The sequence below is a fragment of the Limanda limanda genome, chromosome 9 (genome assembly GCF_963576545.1).
Source record: "Limanda limanda chromosome 9, fLimLim1.1, whole genome shotgun sequence".
Taxonomy (NCBI): domain Eukaryota; kingdom Metazoa; phylum Chordata; class Actinopteri; order Pleuronectiformes; family Pleuronectidae; genus Limanda; species Limanda limanda.
In genome coordinates, this window is record NC_083644.1 from 22,156,891 (window position 1) to 22,182,797 (window position 25,907).

Sequence of the window (25,907 nt, forward strand, 5' to 3'; positions counted from 1 at the left end):
TGTTTTACTGACAGGTTGACTGGAGAATCACAGCAGTATTCACAGAATTTGTATCATTATTTTGACCAGTTTGTCCATTCGCCATTGTTCCCAGGAGAAGTGGATGTAAAATCATAAAAAAACAAATAACATTGGATGCAAGAAAAGGATTTAACATTAGAATTGTATGGGAAAACTGGGATTAGAGTCTATCGTTCATCAGAATAAAAACCCCTGTTCCTGCATCTTCAGAATAAAATGCATGTATAAAGGAATATGTTAAATATACAAAATAATGATGGTACTCTCTTCTATTTAATCCCCCTCCCGCCAAAATGTCGAAACAGCGCCATCCGCCCATTGCCTCCATTGATGTGGCCAAAAACTGTTTTGCAGCTTTTTCCAACTCGACTGTTGCCATGGTGATGAGTAACACGCCGGAGACGGGGAAACAAAACAAATTGATGGTGAATCAAACCAAAAGACCCTCGACAAAAGAGCAGCGTTGAGAATTACATAAACCAAATAAAAAAGATGTTTATCTAAAGTTTAATTTGTTGCCAACGAAAAACAATCATTGAAATAAGTGAATTTACAAAACAAAACAAACATAATCCCAGGCACATTACAATCACGTGTGTTTAGTTTACCACATGGTAGAATAACCCTTAAAAGAAGAATTATAAATCTAATATAGGAATAAAATATCTTCCAAATAGGATTCATGAAAAATGTAGTGTTTTCCTCTAAAATATCTAGATTTCACAACAAAAATATAAAAATGAAGAATCAGTGTGTCTTATATGTCACCTATAGATTGAATGTAGGCAACCAGCACTTGAAGACAACTTTAAACAGCACTGGCCACAGTAATGAGGCCAAACAGTCACACATGACCTTTATTATGTTGTTATATATTTATACTACATAGGACTCCAGAAAGGGGGCAACTTTACACGTGACAAGTTGTCCACAAGTTATTATGAAGTCGAATTTCCAGGTTTTACACCGTGAAAAACTAAAATAAATGACAAACAAGTATGAGAACACCTGAGTGTGTGTGAAGTGGATGTCGGTGAGACGTGTGTGTGATGTGGAGCCCAGCAGCGGGCCCTCCTGCCTCCTGCCTCCCGTCCCAGCTCCGGTCCTCCCGCCTCAGCCCTGCGCAGTCCTCCGACAGCAGCGCCACCGGCTGCAGGGATATCCCGATGAGAGGGGAGGCTGCTCCGGGTAAGTGGGACATGTCAGACCGCTGACCTCCGCTCCGTGTCGGTCCCGCGTGTATCTGTCAGCCGCAGAGCTGCACACAGGGACAGCTGTGCTTTTGCCTGTTTAGTGACAGCGACTGGCCAGAGGCCCGGTGACCCACATTCTTATCTAATACTGGATGTTAGCTTAGCCAGCTAGCTCCGGCTGAAGTGGGCTGACACACATTCGGTGCGCTGTGCAGGCGAGTTCCACCCCCGCTGTGTTGTGTGTTGTAAAGTCGTGGTTCTGCGGGGAAATGCCGCCTGACTGATGTCCCCGGGGACAGAGCAGCGTGGACAGTGCGTGTCTTGTGTCGCAGTGAGTGTCTTCAACTAGGAAAGATGTTGTTTTGTTTCGGTAATTGACGGTGGCGTGTGAGCTAGGTGGCGTTAGCCTCATAGCAATCAGTGCCCGGCTTGCCGGCCGGCGTCAGCGGGCAGACGGCTGCTCTGTGGCGGGCTGGACCCCGGCTCTACCCGGGCTGGACCCCGGCTCTACCCGGGCTGGACCCCGGCTCTACCCGGGCTGCTCACTGCGAGGCTGGCGGTGGCTCCCGCTGACTTCACACACCTGACAGCCGGACACGTCTCCCCGGCTCAGGATTCCCCACGTCTGCAGGGTATGTCTGATTTTCATCCTCGATCAGTATCGATCTGTGACAGATCTCCCGCCGTGTGTCCCCTGTGTGTGTCCCGCTGCTCCTCGATCACCTTTCAGCTGAGTCCTGTCAAAACACGACATGTTGTTTACGGGGTGTTGGATGCAGACACCGGGGGAGATGACTCTATGCAGTCTGATGCTGATACCTGTCTGCGAACCAGCCACCTGTATGTGACACACATGGGACAAGAGTAATGGACGGTTTGTGTTATTGAAATTAAATCCAAGTTTGGTACTGAAATATAATCCGATTGAGATGCCACGACGAGATCCATTGAAAACAAGAAGGCAGATATGGACATGTTCAAACTCAGATTCATGTTATTTCAAAGTTTGGACAACTCAAGACTTGTTTGTTTCAGACATAATCGTCATGGTTTTTTTAAGCTAGCACTAGCAAAGACTGTCTTTCCTTCGACTCTGGTTTAATATGCAATTGTATACAGCTTCGGTAATTAAATGACATTGAAATCTTATTCAATTATATTTATATAATTTAAGTCATAATAATACCAATTCCTGTGATGTGGCTTGGTACAAAATTGAGGAATTTCAGTTATGACAACTGTTTCATCTAACTTCTGGTTCGGCCTGATGTTTGTTGCAAGATGACATCTTTGTTACAATTATTTGAATGTTATTTGAACCTTTTTTATATGTTCAAACCTATAACATGTATTGTATGTCATCAATGATTTTTATTTTTCTGTATTAACATTTAATTTGAGTAAGAGTTCAACCAAAAGGATTTTCTAAATACCTGAGAACGTAGGTTGATAAATAATTCTCACTATTATGCAGACTTAAGTGATAAAAACCCACAAGACAACTCCCACTGTGATTTTTCTTTGTTGTTGTTTTAAACTAGGGTTAGCCTCTAAAAGAATCGGTATTACGTGATATTTTTGCAACTTGCTTGGCCCTAGGTGATTATGAATATTAAAAAAAACTATTTCTTTAGACAGTGATACTTTCTAAGAGACAATTGCTAACTGATAATACCTTTCTGGTATATTTGTTCACGAAAGATGTTTAATAATCGACCATTCAGACTTGTTGGAGCGGTCAGTGGAGCATAGAAAATGAGTAACGATGAGATTTTATGGGTGTTATGTGTATCATACTCAAACAGCAGTGGGGAAAAATTGGAAGCTGAGCACTGGCTAGTGTGTTTTGTTAAAACCGTGGAGGGACACCATCAGGAATGAGAAAAAGAGAGAACACTTATTTTATACACATTATTACACCTTCGAGTATTTGCTTGTCATTTCAGCTTTTTCCATTACAGAGGAGGCTGTGTTGTTTCAGATGTGATGTTCTCTGGCAATGGATTTAAAGCAGGCAGCTTGAATCAATCATTGGACTGATAATACACAAAGCTACTGGTTCTGTGCACACTTGATACTGAGGGAGTATCAAGTAGATGTCATGAGATACCAAGTTGATAACAGAGGCCTGTTAATGACCCCTGAAGTTTGGACATTGCAGCAGTGTGTAATGTTTTTTTATTGGCAGAATAAAATGTTCTCTCAGTGACTGAGTTGTCACAGCCTTGAGCTCAGTGCAGTGGCTTCAGATCTAAACTGTACATTCAGTGTCTCAAGGATGTCTTCTGTCCTCACCTCAGGGCTACTCTCACTACAGCAATTACAGGGATACACAATTCATGTACATGCAGAGAACCTTCCCTCTTTACAAGCCTTGTCTCTGTGTTTTTCTCACATACATAACTCATTTCATTCAAGTCAACTGTGTGTTTGCTGCAGTCTGACAGATCTGCTGCTATCACTAGATTTATGATTTGACTCTGTGTTTTGACTCAGTCTTTGTCAGTCGTGACACTGACTTTGACGCCTTTAGAAGTCCTTTTGTTTTAACGCGTGAAGCATATGAGATGCAACTTTTGATGGGATCTAACAATTTGATACTTTCTTAATGAACCCGAGAGGATGACAGTCTTGTGGATGTGGAATTTAAGTTTCAGTGCACCATGTAACTGTAATTAAAATTCACTGTCCTGGTACTTAAGAATTTTATGTTGTTTGGGGTCTATTAGATCAGCGACATTCAGCCTTTTCTTCCCGAAGTCACTGTCTGCACATTTAGAAGATTGCATGAGACTACTTTGTTGTGGCAGCAATTTAATATCACCAGCAGATCTCTGTTACTGTGTGCTTACAGACTGACGTTTTTCACTATTACTTTATAACTTCTCCTTTCAACACAGATCTGCAGTGAAGTAAACATTTAAATAAGCCGGCTTTGTCAATAAATATACAGTCTGTAAATTCCTTAGATTACGAGTAGAGATTAATAATAAATTCTACTGGTCTGCCTTCGCTGTTTGGGTTTCCTTATCTCTTAGAAAGAGGAAATCCACTGACAGCAACATTAACTGCCAGAGAATCCTTTTTGTTTTTGTGGTACTGACCTTTCTCTGACAGGGTTCTTCTCACAGATTCTGTCAGAAGTTATTTCTTTGTGACTCTGAACATAGTTTTTCACCAAAACCTGTGTGAAAATGGGTTTCTGCACTAATGGTGCATAGGATTTTAAAGGGTTGGTTTTTGCAACAAGACACAGAACCTCTGTTAAACAAATGTGACAAAGCGCATAATTTAATTGGGTCTCAGTTTGCATGTAATTGCTCTTTCTTACGCTCAGTGAATATTAGTCTTTGGCTCAGAACTAGATACAGCAACCTTTGTGCCTGCGTGTTACGCTCTGTGATAACTACATGTTGCTGTAGTAGCAAAATTGTGCGTAGTGTTTTGTTTTTATGATGCTATCTGATTTTTACTATGATCAAGAAAAAATGGGTCAAGTCTTTTTGGGGGGTAGAGGTGCATCATTCTTATCTGTAAAATCAACAATGTAGTGTTGTTGGCAAGTGCTTAAATTAGTCATTAGCAAATTAATTTGTTGTTGCAACTATTTTTGTCAAGAAAGATGTGATGTGTTGTGAACAATGTTGTTTTCATGTGAAAGAAGGTAATTCATTTTCTGCAGAGAGAGACTAGAAGCTAGCGGGAGTTTCCCCGGAAAATAAAAATCAGCAAATGATACACATAACTATTCTTGAGAAGATGAGCTGTGGCCATAAGGTGGTGATACTGGAACTTAAGAAAATTGACAAAGCAAGCAAACAAACAAACAAAAATAAATGATAGAAATCCTTGTATGAATACACAGAATTTAGGTGTTTACACTGCAGGTCTGACTGTCCACTATCTGACAATGGTAAATGGTCTGTATTTATATATTGCTTTTCTAGTCTGTATAACCACTCAAAATCTTTACACTTCAGTTTTGGCGTCGACCCTTTTCAAAACACATTCACATGCACTTTCTCTATCATACATCATCCGGCACAGCCTTCAGGGGCAATTTGGGGTTCTGTATTGGGGAATCAGGGATTAAACTGTGGTCAGAGGACAACCCGCTCTACCTCCTGAGCCCTTTTTACACAACATAAGCACACATAACATACCTTAACACCACTTTCTATAATAATGAGACAATGTACCGCTCAGCTTTATTGGACGTGATTCTTAGAGCAGATGCTTGTGTTGACATTTCCTGGAAGTAGTTCCCCTTTCCCAGATGACGGCCAGGAGCTCAGGTTGTGATTGAACTTTAGAATGTGTGTGTGTGTGTGCATGTGTGTGTGTGGTGAGTCCACAGCTGTTCTTATATCTGCAGTGATGAGGCTTATGATGATTCAGATGTTTTACTTCTGATTTAGTTATGTGAGTTTCTTTCCAATTATCTACTTCTCATTTGTAATGTAGCTTTTCTTTTCTTGTTCAACAGGTGAAGGATTCAAATAACTTGCCTGATATCCGTCATGAGGTGAAGCATATAGTGAATCAACCATCACTCACAGACAACAGGTGAGACGTCTTGGAAATTACTTCCTTGATTTTGCTCTCGGTTGTGGCAGTGGACTGGGTTATTCTGATTAAGCTGTGTGACGCCTAATTCATCAGTACATACAATATAATCTAGCGTGAAGTTTGATGAAATATATGTTAAGTTTGTTTTAACAACATGTTCAGTCTGCAAAATGAACAACAGATGAAAAACATTAGAGGGGCAATGCTTACCCTTTGTGTGTGCTGTATATATCCAAATCAAGCTATGCTAACTTTTTCCATCGGGTGGAGAACCAGGCACTTCATGAGGGAATTTCAATCAACTGTTGGGTATTGAGAGGAACAACTGCTGTACGGAGGGACAGTGGAGATTCAGAGGATTTAATTTATCCATCAAAGCAGAATAGAAACAGGACACGAGCAAGAGAGCTTGCAGAAGCGCAGCGATGCACCACAAACTTTGCCACTCAGAAGCAGAGGAAGAAAATATATCTGAAAGATTATGAGGAGCCCCAGGGGGCTCATATAACCAGGAAGGAAAAGATTAAGGCTTATTTCCAGGAGAAGGAGGAAATATGAGAAGGAGGGTTTTCCAAGAATAACAGAGTCAAAGCTTCATACCAAAACGTCAGTTAAGTATGAAACTGACTTCATTAGAGTCAAATAAGCGGCTGATGACCTTCAGTGTGAGCTCGACAGGGAAATCAAGTCTCACTCATAGGAGGTGTCAGCATCTGCTCTCAGTCCAAAACCTAAAGGCTGAGCAGGAGGCCTGTTGCCAAAAGACAGCGTAGGAGGAAAACAAGCCTCTATTAAAAGAACTGGCGATAGTTGGAAGTTCATACCAAGAGGACGGCTAAAGCAATTAAGCTGTTGTCCTCAGAGTGAGGAAGCAGGCTGATGACCTTCACTGTGATATTACGAAGGAAATCAAGTCTCATGCAGACATTGTCACAAAACCAGTTCTTGTTTTAAAAGTGAAAGGCTCAGCAGGACGCCCGCTATCAAAAGATGGTGGAGGAGATCCGAACTGTGCAGAAGAACACTGCAGAGCAGGAAATGCTTTTGGGGAGAGGGATGGAGAAACTGAAAACTCGGCTCAACGTTCAGCTCTCAGTCAGCCTTGAGTTCTCTGTGAAGCTCAGAAAGTCAGTCAGGACTCAGGAGGAGTGTGAGGAGCAGCAGAAGGCTAAGTCTGAGAATGAGCCGGCACTTAGGAACGAAACATACAAGCAGCAGGAGTCGCTCCTTAATGCTCTCCCTGATTCTGAATCCATGGAGACTGAGGTGCCTGAGGAGATCCCCACAAAAACAAAGACTGCTTCAATCTGGAAGTGAGTCGGACACTTTCTGGGACTGGAGGAAACCACAGATATAGAAAAAGCCTGAGTTCAGCATCAAACAGCTGAAAATGATCTGACTTTCCCTCCCTCACCCACTGTGAGGCAACTGACCTTTTAATATCTTCTATGAAAAAGATGCATGTAATGAAACGTTTGTTACACCAGCCGGTCGAGGCAAATGGTCGTCCACCCAGAGCAACGTTCTGCTCAAGGTTTCTTCTGCTTCAGACGAGTTGTTCTCTACCACTTCTGCCAAGTGCTCGTTCTTGGAATAAATGCTGAGTCTAATATGACACAGCAGGAAAAGCACAGGTGTTCACCAGGTGTTCACCTGCTGTTGTGTCAGCCAAAATCTCTGCTGCTGTGAAAAAGATGTATTTAATGATATCACCTAGAAAAGAGAATTCAGGTCATCTACAGTGAGTGCAAGGAGTGTGTGGAGCAAATGTAAATTAATAAAAACATTTGTAATGTAATATCTAGTCTTATTTATTACAATATAATTTCTTAATTTTGCTTTATGTCTCTAATAAAGAGGCAGGCTTGGATTTGGAAGTACAGTTTTTACTTATATGCATATTTTACCTCATCAAGCTAAATTTAGCCGACAAGATTTCCTCTGATGTCTTATCCTCTTCGTTAAAAGAAAACCCTTAAACATTAAGAAAACTAAATATTTCAGACTGACATAAACTAATGTGATGTCTGACAAGCAGTTAAAAGTGATGGATAAGTAACAATTGCAGTTGATAACTTGAATGACAAAGCAAAGGGATAATTATTGTAAACTGCTGTATCGATGTATGAATGTTAGGTTGTTTTTCATTGTTCATCAAGTATTTTTAAAACAAATACTTAACCACTTAAGTTAAAAGAGTTTAATATTTGAGTAGAAAACTGAAATAAAGATATGAACAACCTTCAACAAACGTGCAAATATAACACCATGGATAATGTTTGAGTATTCTCAACATAAACCCTGTATGAAGTGCTTTTCTTAATAATGATAATAATAATAATAAAGCAACAGAGGGGGGATACATAACCTCCATTTGTGGTTTGTATACCTATATCAGTCAATTACAACTTTAGTTATACTGTAAAAATTGTATTTCATCATAATTTCTTCATTATGGTAGTCATGCCAAATGATGACGAATGATTGTTTACTATTTATAAACTGTAGATTGGGTCTTTAATCCTAGTGGTTGCAAAAGTTGCTGCTTTGCTACTGTAGAGATACTTTCAAAAATGTACTTAAACACACACACACACACACACACACGCACACACACACACACACACACACACACACACACACATACATATGGTAAACAGCTGTTCATAGTATCAAAAGATAGATAGTTAACTTGAGATTGTGCAGTGGCCAAATATGGCAGCAATGTTTTTACTTGAGATCAAGTGCAGTCAGTAAATTGTGATTTTGGACTAAAGTAGTTTGGGATTTCCCTGACACAGTCATCTGTTGAAAGTAATATAATGACTTCTCAGGAAGATCTTTGGTAAAGGATAAGGCCATATGGTCATGTGTTCACATATGAGACATCAGGTAAAGGTTTCAGTTATATTTGGGTTTCTAATGTCAACTTGCTCAGAACACTACTGCTGTTTATTGACAGAACAATTGTCAGTTAGCACAAATAGCATTGAGATTTGGTGGTCAAATGTTGGTCACATTTTGCTCATAGGTCTATATTCAGTCTTGATTTCCTCCGTGTGCTATCAGTCGTCCTTCTGAACTTCAGCGACCCACTTGGCATTAGTATACGGCCCCTGGCTGAGTTCCTCCTCTGCTGGGACAGGAGGCCAGCAGCAGCGGAGGAGCCCCTGCCAAACACTGCTGCTTTGCTCTCAAATATTCCTGTCTGTGGGCTGTCGAGTAAAAAAGGCAAAACAAAGGCTCCTTTTGTGCTGCTGCTGGTTTCGTAGATGTGTTCGCATCGAGTGGAAACACAGCTGGCTGCCCAGTGCTGAGGGTTTGGCCCAACTGTGCAATAGTGTGGCAGGGAGTGTTCACAAGGTTCTGTTGTAGTTATTTTATTTACTTAAAAGCCAAATGAACATGACATTATTAAAACCAGTCATTAGGAAACAGCAATTCCTGGAAACTGAGGGAACACATCTTTATCACATCTTTGTTTGCTGTGGATGCTCAGGCCTGGATGCTGTCATAGACACGACGACTGAGTTATTCATTTTGGTTTGTTTGTGTGATGTCCCTGGCAATGAGCGTGTTGCTCGTAGGAGAGTCAATATTTTTTTCTGGAACTGTCTGGAAAATTAGGTCCGGATTTAGAAAGAACACAGCAAGAGATTATCTGGGTGCAGCATGCTTGTGATAGGACATGACCTAAAAATTCTGCTGTGGTAATCACATTTTGTTTTCAGCCCTTCAGCACAAATGTCGGACCTTATCACCAAAAGCTCTTGAATCTCGTCTTTCTTCTTCATCGTCTTCTTTGTGTATGTCATGTCTTTCTCATCCTGAGATATTTGTATTATTTTTGTTCTTTTCACTTTTGCATCCGTCACGTGTTAGAAACTTTATCAACACACCCACTCACTTGCTGGGAATTCTTCGGACGTTATCCTGCTGTATTCTCACATGGGTTTAGATTCCCTGTACATTTTACATAGGGGAGATTATCCAGAGCAACTGACACAGACATTTGTGTTCTCACATACAGCCCCTCCAGAAAATTTCACGAGAAGTTAATTTGGAAAATAAATTTTCTTTTGACTTAGTTGTATGAATATTATAAATAGACAAGTGAAAGCATACATCTATTCAAACAATCATTTAAAAAAAAAGAGAGAGTTTCAGTTGGTAGACAATAACATTTTAAAGAGAAGTGGACAAGCAGACCTACAATGCTGTATAGCCTGCCTCTGCATTAAGTACAGCTGCTCCAGCCTTTGCATATCAACAAGTAGTTTCAGCCGTCCCTCATTACAGTGGTATTCTAATACCCAGTGAAATTATCTTCTCTAGTGGAGCACACAAACACAAAAGCTGTATCCATTAATGACTGTCCGTGGTTTAGTTCTGGATGTTTGCTCAGTTTGTATACTATATTTTTTATTATTAGATTTCTGAACTGATTCATTAGTGATATCGAGGTCTGCTGTATTCATTCTTTCATTACTTAATTGTCTCATATTTCCTCCTCTGTTGGCAGTGTCTCCTAATTGAATAGTAAGAGAACTCTCTCTGATGCAGCCAGTCTGCTTTACAATAGAAGGAGTTGCCTGTTTGTCATTGGCTCCCTCTGAATGATGCAGCACAGTAATGTTTACATGACGCTTGTCACTGCCGAGCTACATCAGTCGACCTCTCAGTCTTTCGTGTTGCTTGTGACAAAGTGAGAAACTCTCTTCTAATAAGTCTCAGTGTATGATGGAGGCAGAATCAGCTGTGGAGGAATTCAGCCAGGCTATTTTTACTCCGAATGATGAGGCCAGTTGCTATGGTGTTGCCCATTGGCACTGTTGCTATGCTGGCATCTCAGTGAGGGGCGTGGCGGGGTGCGTGACGAGCGGCGCCATAGATCCACTTCAGAATGACTCATTTCCTCAGAGCTCTGCTGCCCTACATATGAGTATTCATGCACACACCCACATACACAAACACAAACTCAGAGACCATCAACAATGCTGTATGAGCAAAAGAAAAAATGATGATGGAAGAGTTCTCAGACTGTGACTTGACGTATTTCAGCGTGAACAATACGCAGGTGTGTTCATTTGAATACGTCTTCTACCCAACATGCTTGACAAAAATCAAAAAACTGGAAAGAGCTGTTTGAAATTCAGCACCTGCACAGTTTGTTTTCCTTGAGGTGTGTCTCTGATGAGGCTTAGGGAACACCAGGAACCCTTTGTATATCATGTGATCAAATGAAGACATTCTGAAAGCCTAGCTGCTCACACATTTGTGAAGGTACCTGCTGTGTAAAATGTTGAGCTTCTGAAGGGGTTGTGTTGACGGGGAGTGCAGTGTTATTGGTAAAAACAGGAAGGTCTTGCCTGCAGAGCTGTGATTAAGTTAGACCGGAGGAGGAGGAGGAGGAAAGTAGGTCATTGGGCCAGCAGGTCACTGAAGCACGATGACATCACAGTTATACAACCTCTGCTCTGGCAGTTACACAACGCCTGCTCTGTGCTGCAGCTCTTGCTACAACCTCTGCTCATACACTACTGTCAGTGGCCAGAAATCTCCTCTCCTCTTCTCCTCTCTTATTTTGATCTCATTTCACTAATATCATAACTTTATTTTTTTTACTTCCAGTGTTCCTTGTTGCCTATTTTCAGTCTTGGTGTTTGCCTGACTGTTTGAGATGCTGTATAGCAAAACTGTAAAAGCTGTTTCCTTCTGTGTGTTCAGTATAAAGCCTACATATAAAGCTCAATACTACAATCCTCCACTCTTTTAATAGCGGTGCCTTAAAGTGTAGTTGGCTGCTTGTGTTGACAAACAATTATCTTAGATAACACACCCGAAATTAGCCGAAAGGCAATGAGGGGTGAAATAGCACTGCATAGTTAAAAGTCAATGGGCCATGTTGAAACCTACTCCTCCTCTTACTGTCATTTCTTTCTAGTATAGTAACAGTGCATGCAGTGCTGACATACCTAACCTCCCTTGTTTTGGTGAACATGGCATTTCATTCATTTAAGCCTTGATTTAAAAAAAAAAAATTCAGTAACAAAACAACAGTCCTGTGTGAAATCAGGTTTCCCAGACATATCTTCCGTGTGCTGCCATTAAAGACACTGATCCTAGAGCAGCACTTCATCTGGCTTTAAATATGTGTTCATTAGAGATCTTCCCTTTTAGGTTTTTTTGTACTTTGAGTTGAAAAAAAGGCATTGCTTCTTAAGTGGTTTCAAATTTGATCAAATGTGAAGTTTGTCCAAATTACATGAAGAAGACATATTCAAATTGCATCAAGGAATCGAGCTCCATATAAGTGATGTTTGTTAGTGACTGCTTTGATATTTTGAATGCCTTCCCCAGAATGGGAACGTGGGATTATGCCAGTTCTCTTTGTATAACTAAGTGTAGGTGTCTTTTATGCTGTTTGGTTGCAACAAATATTGCTCACGATAACACACTTTATTTGAACCCATGTATGGTATGAAAATAAATGTTAGTGTATGCCATGATACAGGGGAAGAAACACTGCCGGGATTTTCTCACCATCACAAATAGGCTGTTATGGTGAGAAAACCTCCCACACAGGTTTTGACAGTAACTGGTTCATGAAATAAATGGGTCAGATATTTAGGCTAAAGACCCAGTGGGCCCTCTCGACTTAATTTCACAATCTATTGTAGGCCTACCTGTGCAAGGGGAAGAATGGAGTTAGCTGATGTGATGAATATATTTGCAGTGATAGCCTGAACTAGTGACTGGTGGATTTTTTTGGGAGGATTGTGATTGTCTGTGGAAATATTTTATCGACAGCATATCATTGTAACCGTGCAAGATACATTCATGAAACTTAAGAGTTGCTATCCAAGTGAAGGCGGAGTGTGAAGATTGCTATGGTCCAATTTACATATGTAATAATGTAGTAATGATTACTCTATTCTCATGTGTTGGGATATCAACTTGTTGACAGGCATCGCAGCGTGTGTAACGGTCTCTCTTATTTGTTCCACCAAAATCTCCTACACTTGTGGAGAGCATTATGGTGCCAGTCAGGGAACAGCTGACAACTCCTGTATTCCTGTATCGAGCTGTCCATGCTATTTTCCAGCTTTTCTCACCATAATATTAGATTGGTCTTGATTCAAGCCTGACCGCCATACGTAATAATATTCTTCTGGTTTGTGTGTCTCACAGCTAACTTATTACCTCTTTTTAAACCACAATTAGCAAGTATACACTATTTTAAACGTGCTTATCCCATTTAAGATAACAAATTTATTTAGTTGCCTCTTTGTTTGTACCCCCCTGGTGTGTCATGTTCGACGTCACTAATTTTCTGACCACTGAGGCACTCTCTGAACTCGCTGTTTTGCCAAATTAGCATGTTCGCCGGGTGTCTCATTTCCATCACTGCTGTTTGGATCCGAAGCCAATAACAATCTGTGTCTACTGCAGAGTCATTTGACCCGGGAGTGAATGCTGCTTGAATCCATTCCCATTGCGGACCAAAACCACATGTTAGTTACCTGCTCCATGTGAGCCAGACCCCTTATCTTTTTCTTTGGATAGACAACTGCACCTTTTTCAAATGCAGATTTAAAACCCAGACAGACGGCTAGATCAGTTTGAGGTTAGGCTGGCTGCTGAAGTGAATGTCTGCTACAGTACAGCAGGAGTCAGCTGGCCATCTGGATCTGTAGGACAGAATGCATCTGAATAAAAAGATATTCATGGAAATCTCACATTCCACATTACAGTCTGGGACACTCGTTTCTGCCTGTATTTGTAATCTGTATTTATAATACAGTAGAAGAAGAAATGCTGGAGAAAGAATATGTAAAAACTAAGTCTTTATAATGAGACATTATCATATCAATATTAACACTTAATTTATTTTCATTACACAATTTAGTGTAACCTTACAAGTCAAAACAAATGCCTGAATAAGTTTGATGCAAGAACTAGTCAATGAATCTTAATTCAGTACATTTTTTTTAGATGTCACCATGATTTAGAGTAGTTTGGGGGAGAGGGCGAAATCGTGTAATGATGTAAACGTTTGGCCAGTATCTATTGTTCTCTAATGACCACGCACATGTTTCCTAATCTTCCATAGACTCAGATGTTGCTGCCATGTGCCACACTCGCGCCCGAAGCAGACGAAAAACCCAGCCCAAAGACCTTTTGGCCACTTTCTCTCCTCTGATCCGAGACACGTTCAGTGCCTCTCCTCGAAGACTCTCAGAGCTTCACCACCACAGTGTGTCCACTCATACCCCGCCTTCATCCAGCAGCAACTTTCTCATCCTCTCCCAGGACTGGCTGTACTGGCAGTAAGGTAACATCTGGATTTGAACTCAAACAGTTTGAAAGTACTGAGCAATGATGAAGCTGTTGACATGTTGTGGTCTTTTTTCCTCAAAGGTTAATTCACAAATGTCTACCTCACGATTAAAAGAGCCCTCTCCACCACATCGACCCTGAACAGGACACAAAATGACCTCCAGCATTGACAGGTGCGTCAGATCTTTTGAGTTTCCTGTATTTTCAGTATGATGTTTTGGTGATGATTGATTCATTATTTAGATGTGTTATTCATCACAAATGTCTCAGATTGATTATAGATCATTTGAATATTTGTTTCAGTACTAGATACTAGACTTTGAAAGACAAGGTATCTAAGTTCATATCTGCTTTTGACACAATACCAGCTTTGAATTCTGAGGAACTCTATTATTCATAAAAGGTTATGGAGGAATTCACATTAACTTCAACTGTTGGTTTGCGTCTGTCTGCTCTGCAGGGATGATAGCAGTATTTTTGATGGGTTAATGGAAGAAGATGAAAAGGACAAAGCAAAACGGTAAGATTCTCCATTTAAATGATAATTTCAGGTATTATAATTTCATTTTTGTTAGATTGTTTAGAGCACATTTCAAATGCACCTGCCCTGTCTACCCTGACACAAAGCAACAGACTTTCCCATGACTCTATTGCCCCAGTTAAATTTAGCTGCAGTCTTTTATAACTCTTGTCTTGTGTGGATGCAAAATAGCTGATGTAGCTTCTACCAGTGCCAAACTATATAATGACAATAAATTGTGTGTATGGCATCTATATCCTCAGTGTGTCCCGTAACAAGTCTGAAAAGAAACGTAGAGACCAGTTCAATGTCCTCATCAAGGAGCTGGGTACAATGTTGCCGGGTAACACCCGGAAGATGGACAAGTCCACTATTTTGCAGAAGAGCATTGACTTTCTGCACAAACACAAGGGTAAGAAACTGTGACGATTGCTAGAAATCCGTTTGAGGTTACATACTCTTCAGCTGCACCTAAATGTGTTTGACATGTTTGATTCCTCTCTTATTAGAAATCGCTGCTCAGTCAGAGTCAACTGAGATCAGACAAGACTGGAAGCCTCCTTTTCTTAGTAATGAAGAGTTCACTCAGCTGATGTTGGAGGTCAGTAAGAGCACAAGTGAACATACGAGTTTCTACTCTAATACTTCCATTTACATGCAAGAATATAAGTAAAGTTAATAAGTGTATTTTGTTCTGACAGGGATTGGATGGATTTTTCCTTGCAATTATGACTGATGGGAATATAATCTATGTCTCTGAGAGTGTGACGTCTCTACTAGAACATTTACCTGTGAGTATAACAAGCTGAAGTTCTGAGTTTATGATGACTAGTGGCGCGTCCTGTTTGCTTGTCCTGCGGTGATGCTGGTTGCAGCTTTTTTTCTGTAACTGTAAAAGTGACCTGCAGTCATTGAGCGGTGGTGAGTAAAGACCTGCGGCTGGAGTCTGCAGAACACTGTAGCTGCTCCACTGCTGCTGCTCAAAGCACTGGTCCCCTGTTTATTTAAAGTTTAGTAAAGCTCGACTCAGTACACTGAACATCGATCCGGAGAATCAGTTGGTGTCGCTGTGTCGTAAATGCACTGTTGTGATCAACAAAGTTACTTCTGTTGATGAGTCCTAGCTGCTACTGCTACAGAGTGCTGCTCGCCTGTTAACTCAAATTTAATAGTGTTGAAAGTTTTGTGTCCAAATTGCACAACATTTGATGGATGCTTCTCAAAAATTGTTAAGAAACATACATACAGACAGACAGATTTGTTGAATTATTGGATAGATAAAGAATCTATATTTTAATATTGCACATGTAAATACTTCAAATAGTTGGAGGATTGATATTTGTAATCCCATTTTAATGTGTTCTTATTACTCATGGCAATTTCCACATGTCAATTCTAAATTAAGTGTTTTAAGATTACTTATTCTATAATGTTCATTGTGTTTCAGTCTGATCTTGTGGATCAGAACCTTTTGAACTTCCTGCCCATGGGGGAGCATTCAGATGTGTACAAGGCCCTGTCCTCTCACATCATGGAGGGAGAGACGCAGACACCTGAATATCTGAAGAGTAAGTGCTGAAGGTTTCATTTTGATGTTATATTATATAACTGCCGTCAGCCAAGTGCGTGAGGTCTTGTGTTTCTCAATCACTGATCTTTTTTTCCAGCAAAAAATCAGCTAGACTTCTGTTGCCACATGCTCCGAGGGACTATCGACCCTAAAGAGCCCCCTGTGTACGAATACGTCAAGTTCATTGGAAACTTCAAGTCCCTGAATAATGGTGAGTTGCATGAATAAAGTGTCTGAGCCTGGAGGAGAGATTTTCTACTTGCAAGGTCTGACATCCTGTGCTTGTCTTCTCCCAAGTGCCTAACTGTACCCGAAACGGATTTGAAGGAGTGATCCAGCGATCACTTCACTCTGCCTTTGAAGACAGAGTGTGTCTCATTGCAACTGTGAGACTCGCCAAGCCACAGTTTATCAAGGTGAGAATCAGTAGTTTGCTTACTCCCTACTCTTTTTGATTATTTGTCTGTAAGTTTAAGATTATGCAAAAACTACTGGACGGTAGGGGTGTAACGGTACCTGAAAATCACAGCTCAGTATGTTTTCGGTACGTTTTCAAGGTAGAAACAAGGAACAGAAATCCTTTTTTTTTTTTTTATTCGACCCTGGTTAACTTAACATGCTATGTCTGTGTCTTTCTTACCTAAGTAAATTAGCATGTTTGATAAGCTACCAGCTACATGTCCGATAGCAGTTGCGCAATGTTGGCTTTTGTATGATCCACTCGTCTTTGTCCGTCGTCATTATAGTGACTGTGAAACTGAAGTGTTCCGACACAGCGGACTTAAAATACGAGCGAGGGTCTTCACATTCCTGTTTGTCTGTGGTCGCTCTGACCACGAACTTACAACACATCCGGTCCTTTACCGAACCGAAAGGACAGTACCGGAAATATTCAGTTCAGATACATTTCGTTACATCCCTACTGGAAGGATTACCATGAAACTTGGTAGAAGGATGCGGTATGGGTCAGGGAAGAACCCAATTAATGTTGGTGTGGATCTGGATAGATGACTGGATCCAGGTATTTAGCTTCACTGTCTCTGCAGTGTTTTTCACAGAATTCATTCAATCTAAGGCAGTAGTGGGTTGCACCTGCAAGCCCCTAAGCTTTGCTCTCATGTGAAACAGATCCTTAGTGACAGGTACCAAGGCTAGATAAGGAAAAGTTTGACACGGCGAGTTAGGGTGTTAGCGTGTTTAAGGGTATGTGCTTTGCATATTTTTTACTGTGTATATACATATATAATTACGTTCTACTCTTCCTCTGTCCCTCATAGGAGATGTGCACTGTAGATGAGCCTAATGAGGAGTTCACCTCCAGACATAGTTTAGAGTGGAAATTTCTCTTCTTGGACCACAGGTACAGTTTTTAGGCCATTTGTCAATTTCTTCATTTCAGTGTGTGTTTATCAAATGAAAGTGTATTTTACCTAATTTATATAAACAGGGATAATTTAACGCTTAACCTGTTTGTTCAAACTCTTACTAAACACCCAGACTAAAACCACCTGAAAAAGAGGGGGATGTTCTGCTTCCAGTTTGGTTTGTTAGTCGTGTATGAAAACAGGAATTTTGTTTTCATATTTTGTTTCATTAAATTCAGTATTTCCATTACTATTAAATATAACTAATGATTTTGAAATATCACATGAGCTATTTTCCATTCTGTATAAGCTGTTTTGAAGATCCCACATTGTTTTGTAACCATGGTAACATGTATGCATGTCAGAACGTGACTGTTAGGTTCTTCCCTTAAACCAGTCTTATGTTTAGCTTTTGTCGTACTCTGTGTTTTGTAGCAGTAAATTAAACCAAATTGTAAGTCGCCCAATGATATTCCAATACAATTCTGTTAGCAGTTTTGACAAATAATGCTCATTAGTCTCTTACTTCCACATGAGCGTGTTGTGACTCCAGAGACCATAAATAAACTTCTTATGCAGAGTAACTTATTGCCAGTCACCTAAATTACATTTTCTCACGTGAGTCCATATAGAGCTGCAGATGCAGGATGACGTCAGCAAAACTGGCCAGTCAATGAGTCATCTGAAAGTCAGGATTCCTCCTCCCGTTTCACTTCTAACAAACCAGTATGAACAAGAACCACCACAGAGTTGAAAGTTCTCTCCTCCTCCTTTAGACTTCTTCTTTATATTTTATTTCATCTTCTTCTCATTCTTCTTCATCCTCTTTGTATTGTTGTCCTCTCCTCTTCCTCCTCCTTGTCATCTTCTTCCTCCTAGTCTTCTTTGTCTTCAACATCGTATTGTCTTTTCTTCTTCAACATTGTATTCCCATCTTCTTTTCTTTTTCTTCAACATTCTATTTTCTTTCTTCCTCTTCTTCAACATTATATTTTCTTTTCTTCCTTACCATCGTATCTTCTTCTTTCCATAACTCAAAGCTCATCATGTGGCCCAGATGGTCACATCTTCAGAATCTCAGTGTGATTGGTAAAACAGAGTTAAAAGTAAATCTGTGAAGCAGACATCAAACGAGTCCTCACCCTCTAGTAGTGGGGTTAGTGAAATCAAGTCACATGCAAATAAATGATCCCAGATCACATGATGTCTTTCATTCAGGTCTGCTGTAGTCAGCTGAGCTCTTACAGAAGAAGAATAGGAAAAAAACACTCAAACTTGTTTTTTTTTCTACTGTAGAAACTTCATTATAATTAACTCCAAAGTGACTAATGTACAGAACAGTGTAATTTTACAGAAGAAGAAAGCCTGCAGATCTCAGTAACATTTAACATCTACTTGTCCAGAGCTCCACCCATCATAGGTTACCTCCCATTTGAGGTCCTGGGTACATCAGGGTATGACTACTACCATGTAGATGACCTGGAGACACTGGCCAAATGCCATGAACACTGTAAGTTTATCTCTTGTAGCCAACAATAAGGCCAGCAGATTTACATTTGTCATTTTCTTTGTGAATTTTCAAACACTAAATAACATCCAGCTTTTACTCCTGGTTTCTCTGTAGTAATGCAATACGGCAAAGGAAAGTCCTGCTACTACAGATTCCTCACAAAAGGACAGCAGTGGATTTGGCTTCAGACTCACTCCTACATCACCTACCACCAGTGGAACTCCAGACCAGAGTTTATTGTCTGCACACACACTGTTGTTAGGTACATGGAAGATTGACTCAATATCTACATTCATGAAGACAAAATTAAAGAAAATGCCCTCATCTCACATCTCTCACTATTATCAAGATGTTATATATTTTCACTGTCTGTATAGTTATGCTGAAGTAAGAGCAGAACAGCGCAGAGAACTTGGAATTGAAGAATCTCCACCTGAGTTTACAGCAGATAAGGTGAGACTTTTTTTCAACACAAGTTGGTGTTCCAGTTAGATCCAGTTTTCCTTCTCTGATATTAACGATAGAAACGCTACCTCTTCCCACAGCAGTCCCAGGTTTCAGGCTCCGAGTCCCAGCTCAACTCCAGTCTGAAGGAGGTTTTGGAGCACTTGGACCACAGCCGGACGCCCTCGCCTTCATCTCGCAGCTCACCCAAATCATCACACACCGCTGTGTCTGAGCCAGTCTGTAAGCACCATTAATAAACATCTCTTCACTATCAACCAATGTGACACCCCAACATCTCACGACTGTCCCCATGTCAAATTGAGTGGTATTTTTAAACAAATCTGAGCATCATGTTTCACCCTCAGCATCACAGATGAAGCTGCAGGGGGATAGGAGTACACCAGGTCGTCAATCTGTTTCTGCCATGGAGATCACGTCACCACGAAGATCGTCTATCAGCAGTCAGGTTGGTGGAACAACAGTCTGGTGTAAAATGTCTTAATAACTGTGTCCTGGCCTGGGTCATGATTGTTGAAGCACCCTGATCTCTCTGTTCCCTCCCTGCATCGTATCCTGATTTTTCTTTGGTGTCTGTTTTGTTTCTATCAGCATTCGATGAGTTCCCAAAATACCGGACAGAACGTGACTCCATCCATGGTTCCTCAACAACAGCTGCAGCAGCAACAGCAGCAACCACAGCAGCAACCACAGCAGCAACAACTGCAGCAACATCAGCAGCCACAACAGCCACAGCAGCCTCAACAGCAACAAGTTCAGAACAATGTACAAGTAAGATATTTATCATGTTCATTTTATCATTTTTATCTTGTATTACTCACCCAGGGTGTTTCTGTATGGAGTTTGCATGTTCTCTCTGTGCCTGCGTGGGTTTTCTTCGGGTACTCCAGCTTCCTACCTCGGTTCAAACACATGCAAATTGGTCTAACGGGTTCCTAGCAAAATTAAAATTTGAGTAAGGTTAGGGCTGGGATCTGGGTAGAGAATGCAGGAGGCGCGAAGTATAAGTTCCACTACAATATTTTTTTTTTTTTACAACACTGAAGAAGCTCTCGAATCTTGTTGTCTTTCCAAGTAGTATCTTCTATCGCGTTTTCTATATGTCTAACGCCTCTTTTGCATCCTATAGATCTTCTTTTTCTTTCAATCTTTTGTCTGTCGGGTTTTAGAAATGTCATCAACGGTGCTTGCAGTGAATTCTTCGGACATTAACTCTCTGTTTTCTCATGAACATTCTTGGGGGGCTCACAGGAGGCACTGCGGAGAAGGTCCGGAGCAATTGACTTAGACATTTAGGTCTCATGTACAGGCCTTGCATATAATTTCAGGAGAATACCTGGGGTTCATTGCATATCTGAATGCAGCTGTTTGCTCTAAGCTACACTGGTGACCTGTCCAGGGTGTAACCCGCCTCTTGCCTAATGTGGGTTGGAATTGGCTCCAGCTAACACCCCACGACCCTCAAAGGATAAGTGGTGTAGATCAGGGGTTTTCAACTGGTTTTGTCCCAGGGACCACCATTCTGATTAGAAAGTAATCCGCGGCCCACTGATGTGCCTACACGCACGCGCCTGTGTGTGTGTGTGCGTGCATGTGGATAGAAGTAAGTTTTAACATTTGGTTTTCCATGTTGGTTTTATTTAAAAAACTCAAACAAATCTAGATATATCTACTTAAAAACCTCAAACAAATCTAGAAAAATCTGTGTAAAAAACAACAAAAACAGTGGATTTTCAGTGCTTAAGAATTGAAAACAAAATTAAAATGCAGTTTGTAGTTTTACTGCATCTCAGAACCATATGTACATCAATATATAACGTTCATGACTTCAATGTTTGGACATGTAGCTGACATGTTGAGAGAACGTTAAAGTGATGGTGATCAATAACAATCAACATAAACTGGGGCTACAACTGAAGAGGGAAGATGACGAAGTAATGCAAAATATGTCACAAATGATAATCATACAATATCACACAAACAATTGAGGCCTACTTAAGTTTAACCTCATGATCACCAGCACCTTTATATTATTTTAGACATATTTTTCTTATTTTAGATATTTTTCATGATATTCAAGAGTAATCTGGAAATGTGTTGAAATATCAAAGTGAATTTCGCGGACCCCCTGCAATGCCGTCGCAGACCATCAGGGGGCCGCGGACCCCCGGTTGAAAACCCCTGATACAGATAATAGATGTATATATTAAGTGTCAGATCCTCACTCACATATAAGACAGCTTTGGGTCTGCATTAGACCTCGAAGGTCCCCTTTTTTTATGAATTCTCCTGCACCACATTGTACATTCACATATGAACCACTTTAGTAACTGCTTCCTGCCATGTTTCCATGTCATTGCTCTTTGACAGTCAATGGTGCAGTTCTCCAGCCAGTTAGAAACCATGCATCACCTGAAAGAGCAGTTGGAGCAGAGGACCAGGATGATTGAGTCCAACATCCAGCGGCAGCAGGATGAGCTGCGGGAGATTCAGGTGGAGCTGCAGAGGGTGCAGGGACATAACCTGCAGGTGAGACTGAAAAGATGCTCAGGAGCGAGCACACAGCTCAGTGAATATATCAGTGCTTTGTGTATTTCATTATTTTCATTTTATAAGCTAAAGCTATTGGGATGGATCTGTTGCTTTGGGAGTCTGAATGTACACTGTACGTTTCAGATGTTCTTGCAGAAAGGAGCTGGAGGACTGAATCTTGGCTCTGTTCAGATGGCCCAGGGGAACACTTTGCAGCAGGGGGGGATGCTCAGCATGCAGGGCCAAGTGGTCTCTGCTGGGCCTTTACAGAACAACATTAAGCATCAACATGCCGTCCAGCCCCAGTCCCAGCAACAAACACTCCTGCAGGAACAGAGCTTAGCACTCTCTCAGGTCAGACAAGCTGAATGCTGTTCAGTAAACACATGAAACTCAGCCTCTTGCTGACACATGCTACACACACATCTTTTCACTGACTCTGGATCTCTCTATTTCAGTCTCAGCGGTCGTCTCTCACCCTGCAGCCTCAACAGAATCCACTGCCTATGTCTCTCTACAACACAATGATGATCCCTCAACAAAGTCCTGCTAATGTGGTCCAGATTGCCACCAGCCTGGCACAGAACACTGGACCCAACACTCCCACTGTGGCAACATTTGCACAGGACCGTGCTGCTCAGATAAGGTTTGCATTTTAAATGTATTTTATTGCCGTGGTTACAATTGCTATATTTCCAGAATGTGAATTTCTCATTCAGTGTCTCTCTGACGCAATTATATTTGTGCAAGAGTTAAAACAAAGAAATCTGACCTAATTTCTCCTTGTTTGTGTTACTGCTACCTTCCTCCACGTCCTGTCCCACACAGGTTTCCTGCTGCTCCTCAGCTGCTCACCAAGCTAGTGACAGGACAGATGGCATGTGGGGCAGTCATGGTCCCCACAACCATGTTTATGGGCCAAGTGGTGACAGCCTTCGCCCCTCAGCAGGGCCAGACACAGACCATCAGCATCTCCCAGCAGCCTCCACCACAGCAGCAGCAACTACCGCAGCAGCAGGAACAGCTGCAGTCACAGATCACAGCCATGCAGCCTGTGCAGGCTCCACTGGCCCAGCAGCAAACCCAGTTCCTACAGGTAACACTCAAAGTGAAACGAAGAGTTACACTGCACCAGGTATCTTTGTACTTTGGTAGCTTCAAATTTTTACTTAATAGTTTCAATAAAACAGAATGTGTAGAAGCTCATGTTACACAACGTGTGCAGTGTTCGCCGTTCATGTGACCATCTAGAATATCAGCATGTGTCCACAGGGTTTGGTGAAATGGAAAGTATGCATGTGATGAAGATTGAAGTCACCACTGCCACTCTCCACTGAGTAGCAAACACACAGTAATCAGCATCAGTGGTCATTTATTTACATGGAAAAAACTAACATTTTACATAACACTGTAATTAAGAAAGTTGAATACACAAACAAATTTAAAAAGAAGATTTTCCGACTGTCAAATAATAGTGAAACTATTACTTATTACATGAATTATTCAATTGACAATATATCCATTTTTTCAGATATTTGTTGAGAAAAAATAGTGGGAAGAAGAAGCTACAATCTTCCTTAATATCTCAGATTTTTGAGTAACTCTGGTAGCACACAGACAGACGAACAATATAATAAAAACCAATCCGTCCACGGCGGAGGTTATAATTGATTGTTGCTGTCCTGTGATGTTTAGTCATATGAAAATAATGTTTTTTGTGCAGTTTTCTTTGCTACTCAGGGGCTTTGAGGTGTCTTAGTGGTGTCATTGCAGATCATTTACAAAGTAGATAATAAAGTTCATCATTTCAAATACCAAAACTCAAATGTTGCCTGGTGCAGTTTAAAATCAAATCTGGGCTCAGCTAGTAAAGGTTTTGCTAAAATCACGTTTTGTCACTGAAGGCTTCTCGACTTCTTCATGGAAACCAGTCCACCCAGTTGATCCTGCAGGCTGCGTTCCCTCTGCAGCAGCAGGGAACCTTTGCTGCCGCAACCCAGCAGCAGCAGCAACAGTTACAGCAGCAACAACAGTTACTACATCAACAACAGCAGCAGCAGAAGCATTTACAACAGCAGAAGCAGCAACTGGCTCCTCACAGAGCAGATAGTTTGTCTGAGCGCTCCACTACGCAGCCACAGTAGCTGGCTGCAGCCAATCAGAAGTGGATTGGGCCAAACCGAGGTGGGGGTGTCTTTGTGATGGCAGTCTCAAGACGGGTTCTGCTGAAAGTGCAGCCCTGAGACCAGGCCTCATTTGTAAGTGACTGGGTGGGCAGGCTGAGGCTTCCCTCCCTCACAAGGAGTTTTGGCTGTTTGCACTGATCTCCTGAGCACAAAGTGCTGCCGAGAAGAGAACTCAGGACCGTGCGAGCTGCGGCTCTGGCAGTTTGCTTTGTCTCTGGTTTGAAGCCTTTTCTCCATGAAAACGGGGAGCCATGTTTCCCTGTGATGGACTCCCCCCCCCGTCCCCCTCCCCCAGCCCTCTTGTTGTGTGTTTATTGCGCGTGTGTATGTGAGTGTGTGTTTGCAAGAGCTTGTGTGTGCGTGCACTAGTCACCCTCACAGGATTATTTTATGCAGAGCTCACCAGTTAATGCAGTGAAGCTTCAATCAGAGCTTCAAGGACGTCCTTCTGAACAGCCCATGGCTAGTTTGTTTTGGATGTTTTCTCCTATTCTTGTTCTTCGTGTAAAAATAATTATGGGTCAGAAAATATTTTTAAGAATGTGTTGTAGATTGAACTTTTACTGTACAGAACATCATGTGTAATATATACTGTAAATATATTGAAAAAGAAAGAACTAATATTTTATATGATGCATGACATGAAATGCATAGTCTGTTATTTGCAGCTTTGAAAATGCTTTTTTTCTAATCTTCTCAGAAAAAAAGATCTTAAAATGCTCTGGCTGATATTTTCACAGGCCTCCTTTCTCCTAGGGGACGTTTGTTTGTGAGTCTGCATAGCAGACAGTGTCGATGCTGCTTGTTGTGTCACAGTTTGTTGGATCCTTGACCCATATTTTCACGCAATTTCATAAAACTGTCAAAAATGATAAACGTTTCAAAATTCAGTTTGAGACACACATTGTGAATGAAGCAAATGCTACCAAGGTCAAGCTTAACATTCAACAGTAAGATTGCCAACCTAATCCTTCATATATCACTATCTATTCAATTGTTAGCACTTTTGCCATCCAAAATCCCTGTTTGGTGTCTGAAGACACTTAATAGCGTCTATAAACATTTATCACTTAAAATACAGTACAAGATTTGCAGTCAGTCCTGTTAACCCTTTGTTAATATGCTCAAACTAAGAGTTATATGATTTGTGCCAGCGTAGGGTTAATCACATGATTTCCCATCAGCACGCTGATCATCTATCCATTCTTTTTAGCTATTTACCTGAGTCAGCAGGGGGCACAGAGCAGCGCCCCCTGGGGCAGCTGTGAGATGGCCCCAAACCACCTAACTAGCTCAAATATTGTCAATCTGTTGTGTTTGGATGCCAATATAGGTTTGCAAAGCCAGGAGCAACACTTGAAAACAGACACTGACCACGGCCATTGTTGATGTTGTGCTTAAAGTCTCGCAAGTGTGGCTGGGAAATTAGAAATGTGGACAGTGAATTAATAATGTGATTCTAGGCCGATTCCAGCCAATGGAAAAGCCAACTGGTTCTTAAAAGGTTTGGAAGTTGAACAGGCTCCGAACCAGCTCTAGCCCAGCATGAGCACTATGTTCGATTCGCTGGAAAGTCTTTTTGGAGAAACAGGAGCTGGACACAGTCTGAGCTCCATGCATTATAATAAAGAGAGAGA

The 25,907-nt window shown here is 41.2% G+C and overlaps 1 protein-coding gene across 1 annotated transcript; it reads left to right on the forward strand.

Annotated features, from left to right (window-relative positions):
- The first annotated feature begins 1,751 nt into the window (after positions 1-1,751).
- On the forward strand, positions 1,752-24,489 carry clocka (clock circadian regulator a). Its single transcript, XM_061077593.1, has 23 exons — positions 1,752-1,846; positions 5,701-5,780; positions 13,897-14,118; positions 14,205-14,296; positions 14,584-14,643; positions 14,907-15,055; positions 15,153-15,244; positions 15,345-15,434; positions 16,091-16,211; positions 16,311-16,424; positions 16,511-16,629; positions 17,491-17,573; positions 18,981-19,087; positions 19,202-19,349; positions 19,465-19,540; positions 19,633-19,774; positions 19,900-20,000; positions 20,144-20,323; positions 21,923-22,081; positions 22,229-22,438; positions 22,543-22,730; positions 22,913-23,180; positions 23,989-24,489. Exons 4-23 carry the CDS (start codon positions 14,277-14,279, stop codon positions 24,226-24,228), a joined length of 2,667 nt encoding a protein of 888 aa, XP_060933576.1. The 5' UTR covers positions 1,752-1,846; positions 5,701-5,780; positions 13,897-14,118; positions 14,205-14,276; the 3' UTR covers positions 24,229-24,489.
- The last annotated feature ends 1,418 nt before the right edge of the window (positions 24,490-25,907 follow it).

What these genes read in the sequence shown, in the direction of transcription:
- clocka (XM_061077593.1), top strand. Translation starts at nt 14,277, where the DNA reads ATGACCTCCAGCATTGACAG. An exon ending in GGCCAAATGCCATGAACACT is followed by an intron (nt 19,088 to 19,201) that starts GTAAGTTTATCT and finishes GTTTCTCTGTAG; the next exon opens with TAATGCAATACGGCAAAGGA. An exon ending in GATCGTCTATCAGCAGTCAG is followed by an intron (nt 20,001 to 20,143) that starts GTTGGTGGAACA and finishes TGTTTCTATCAG; the next exon opens with CATTCGATGAGTTCCCAAAA.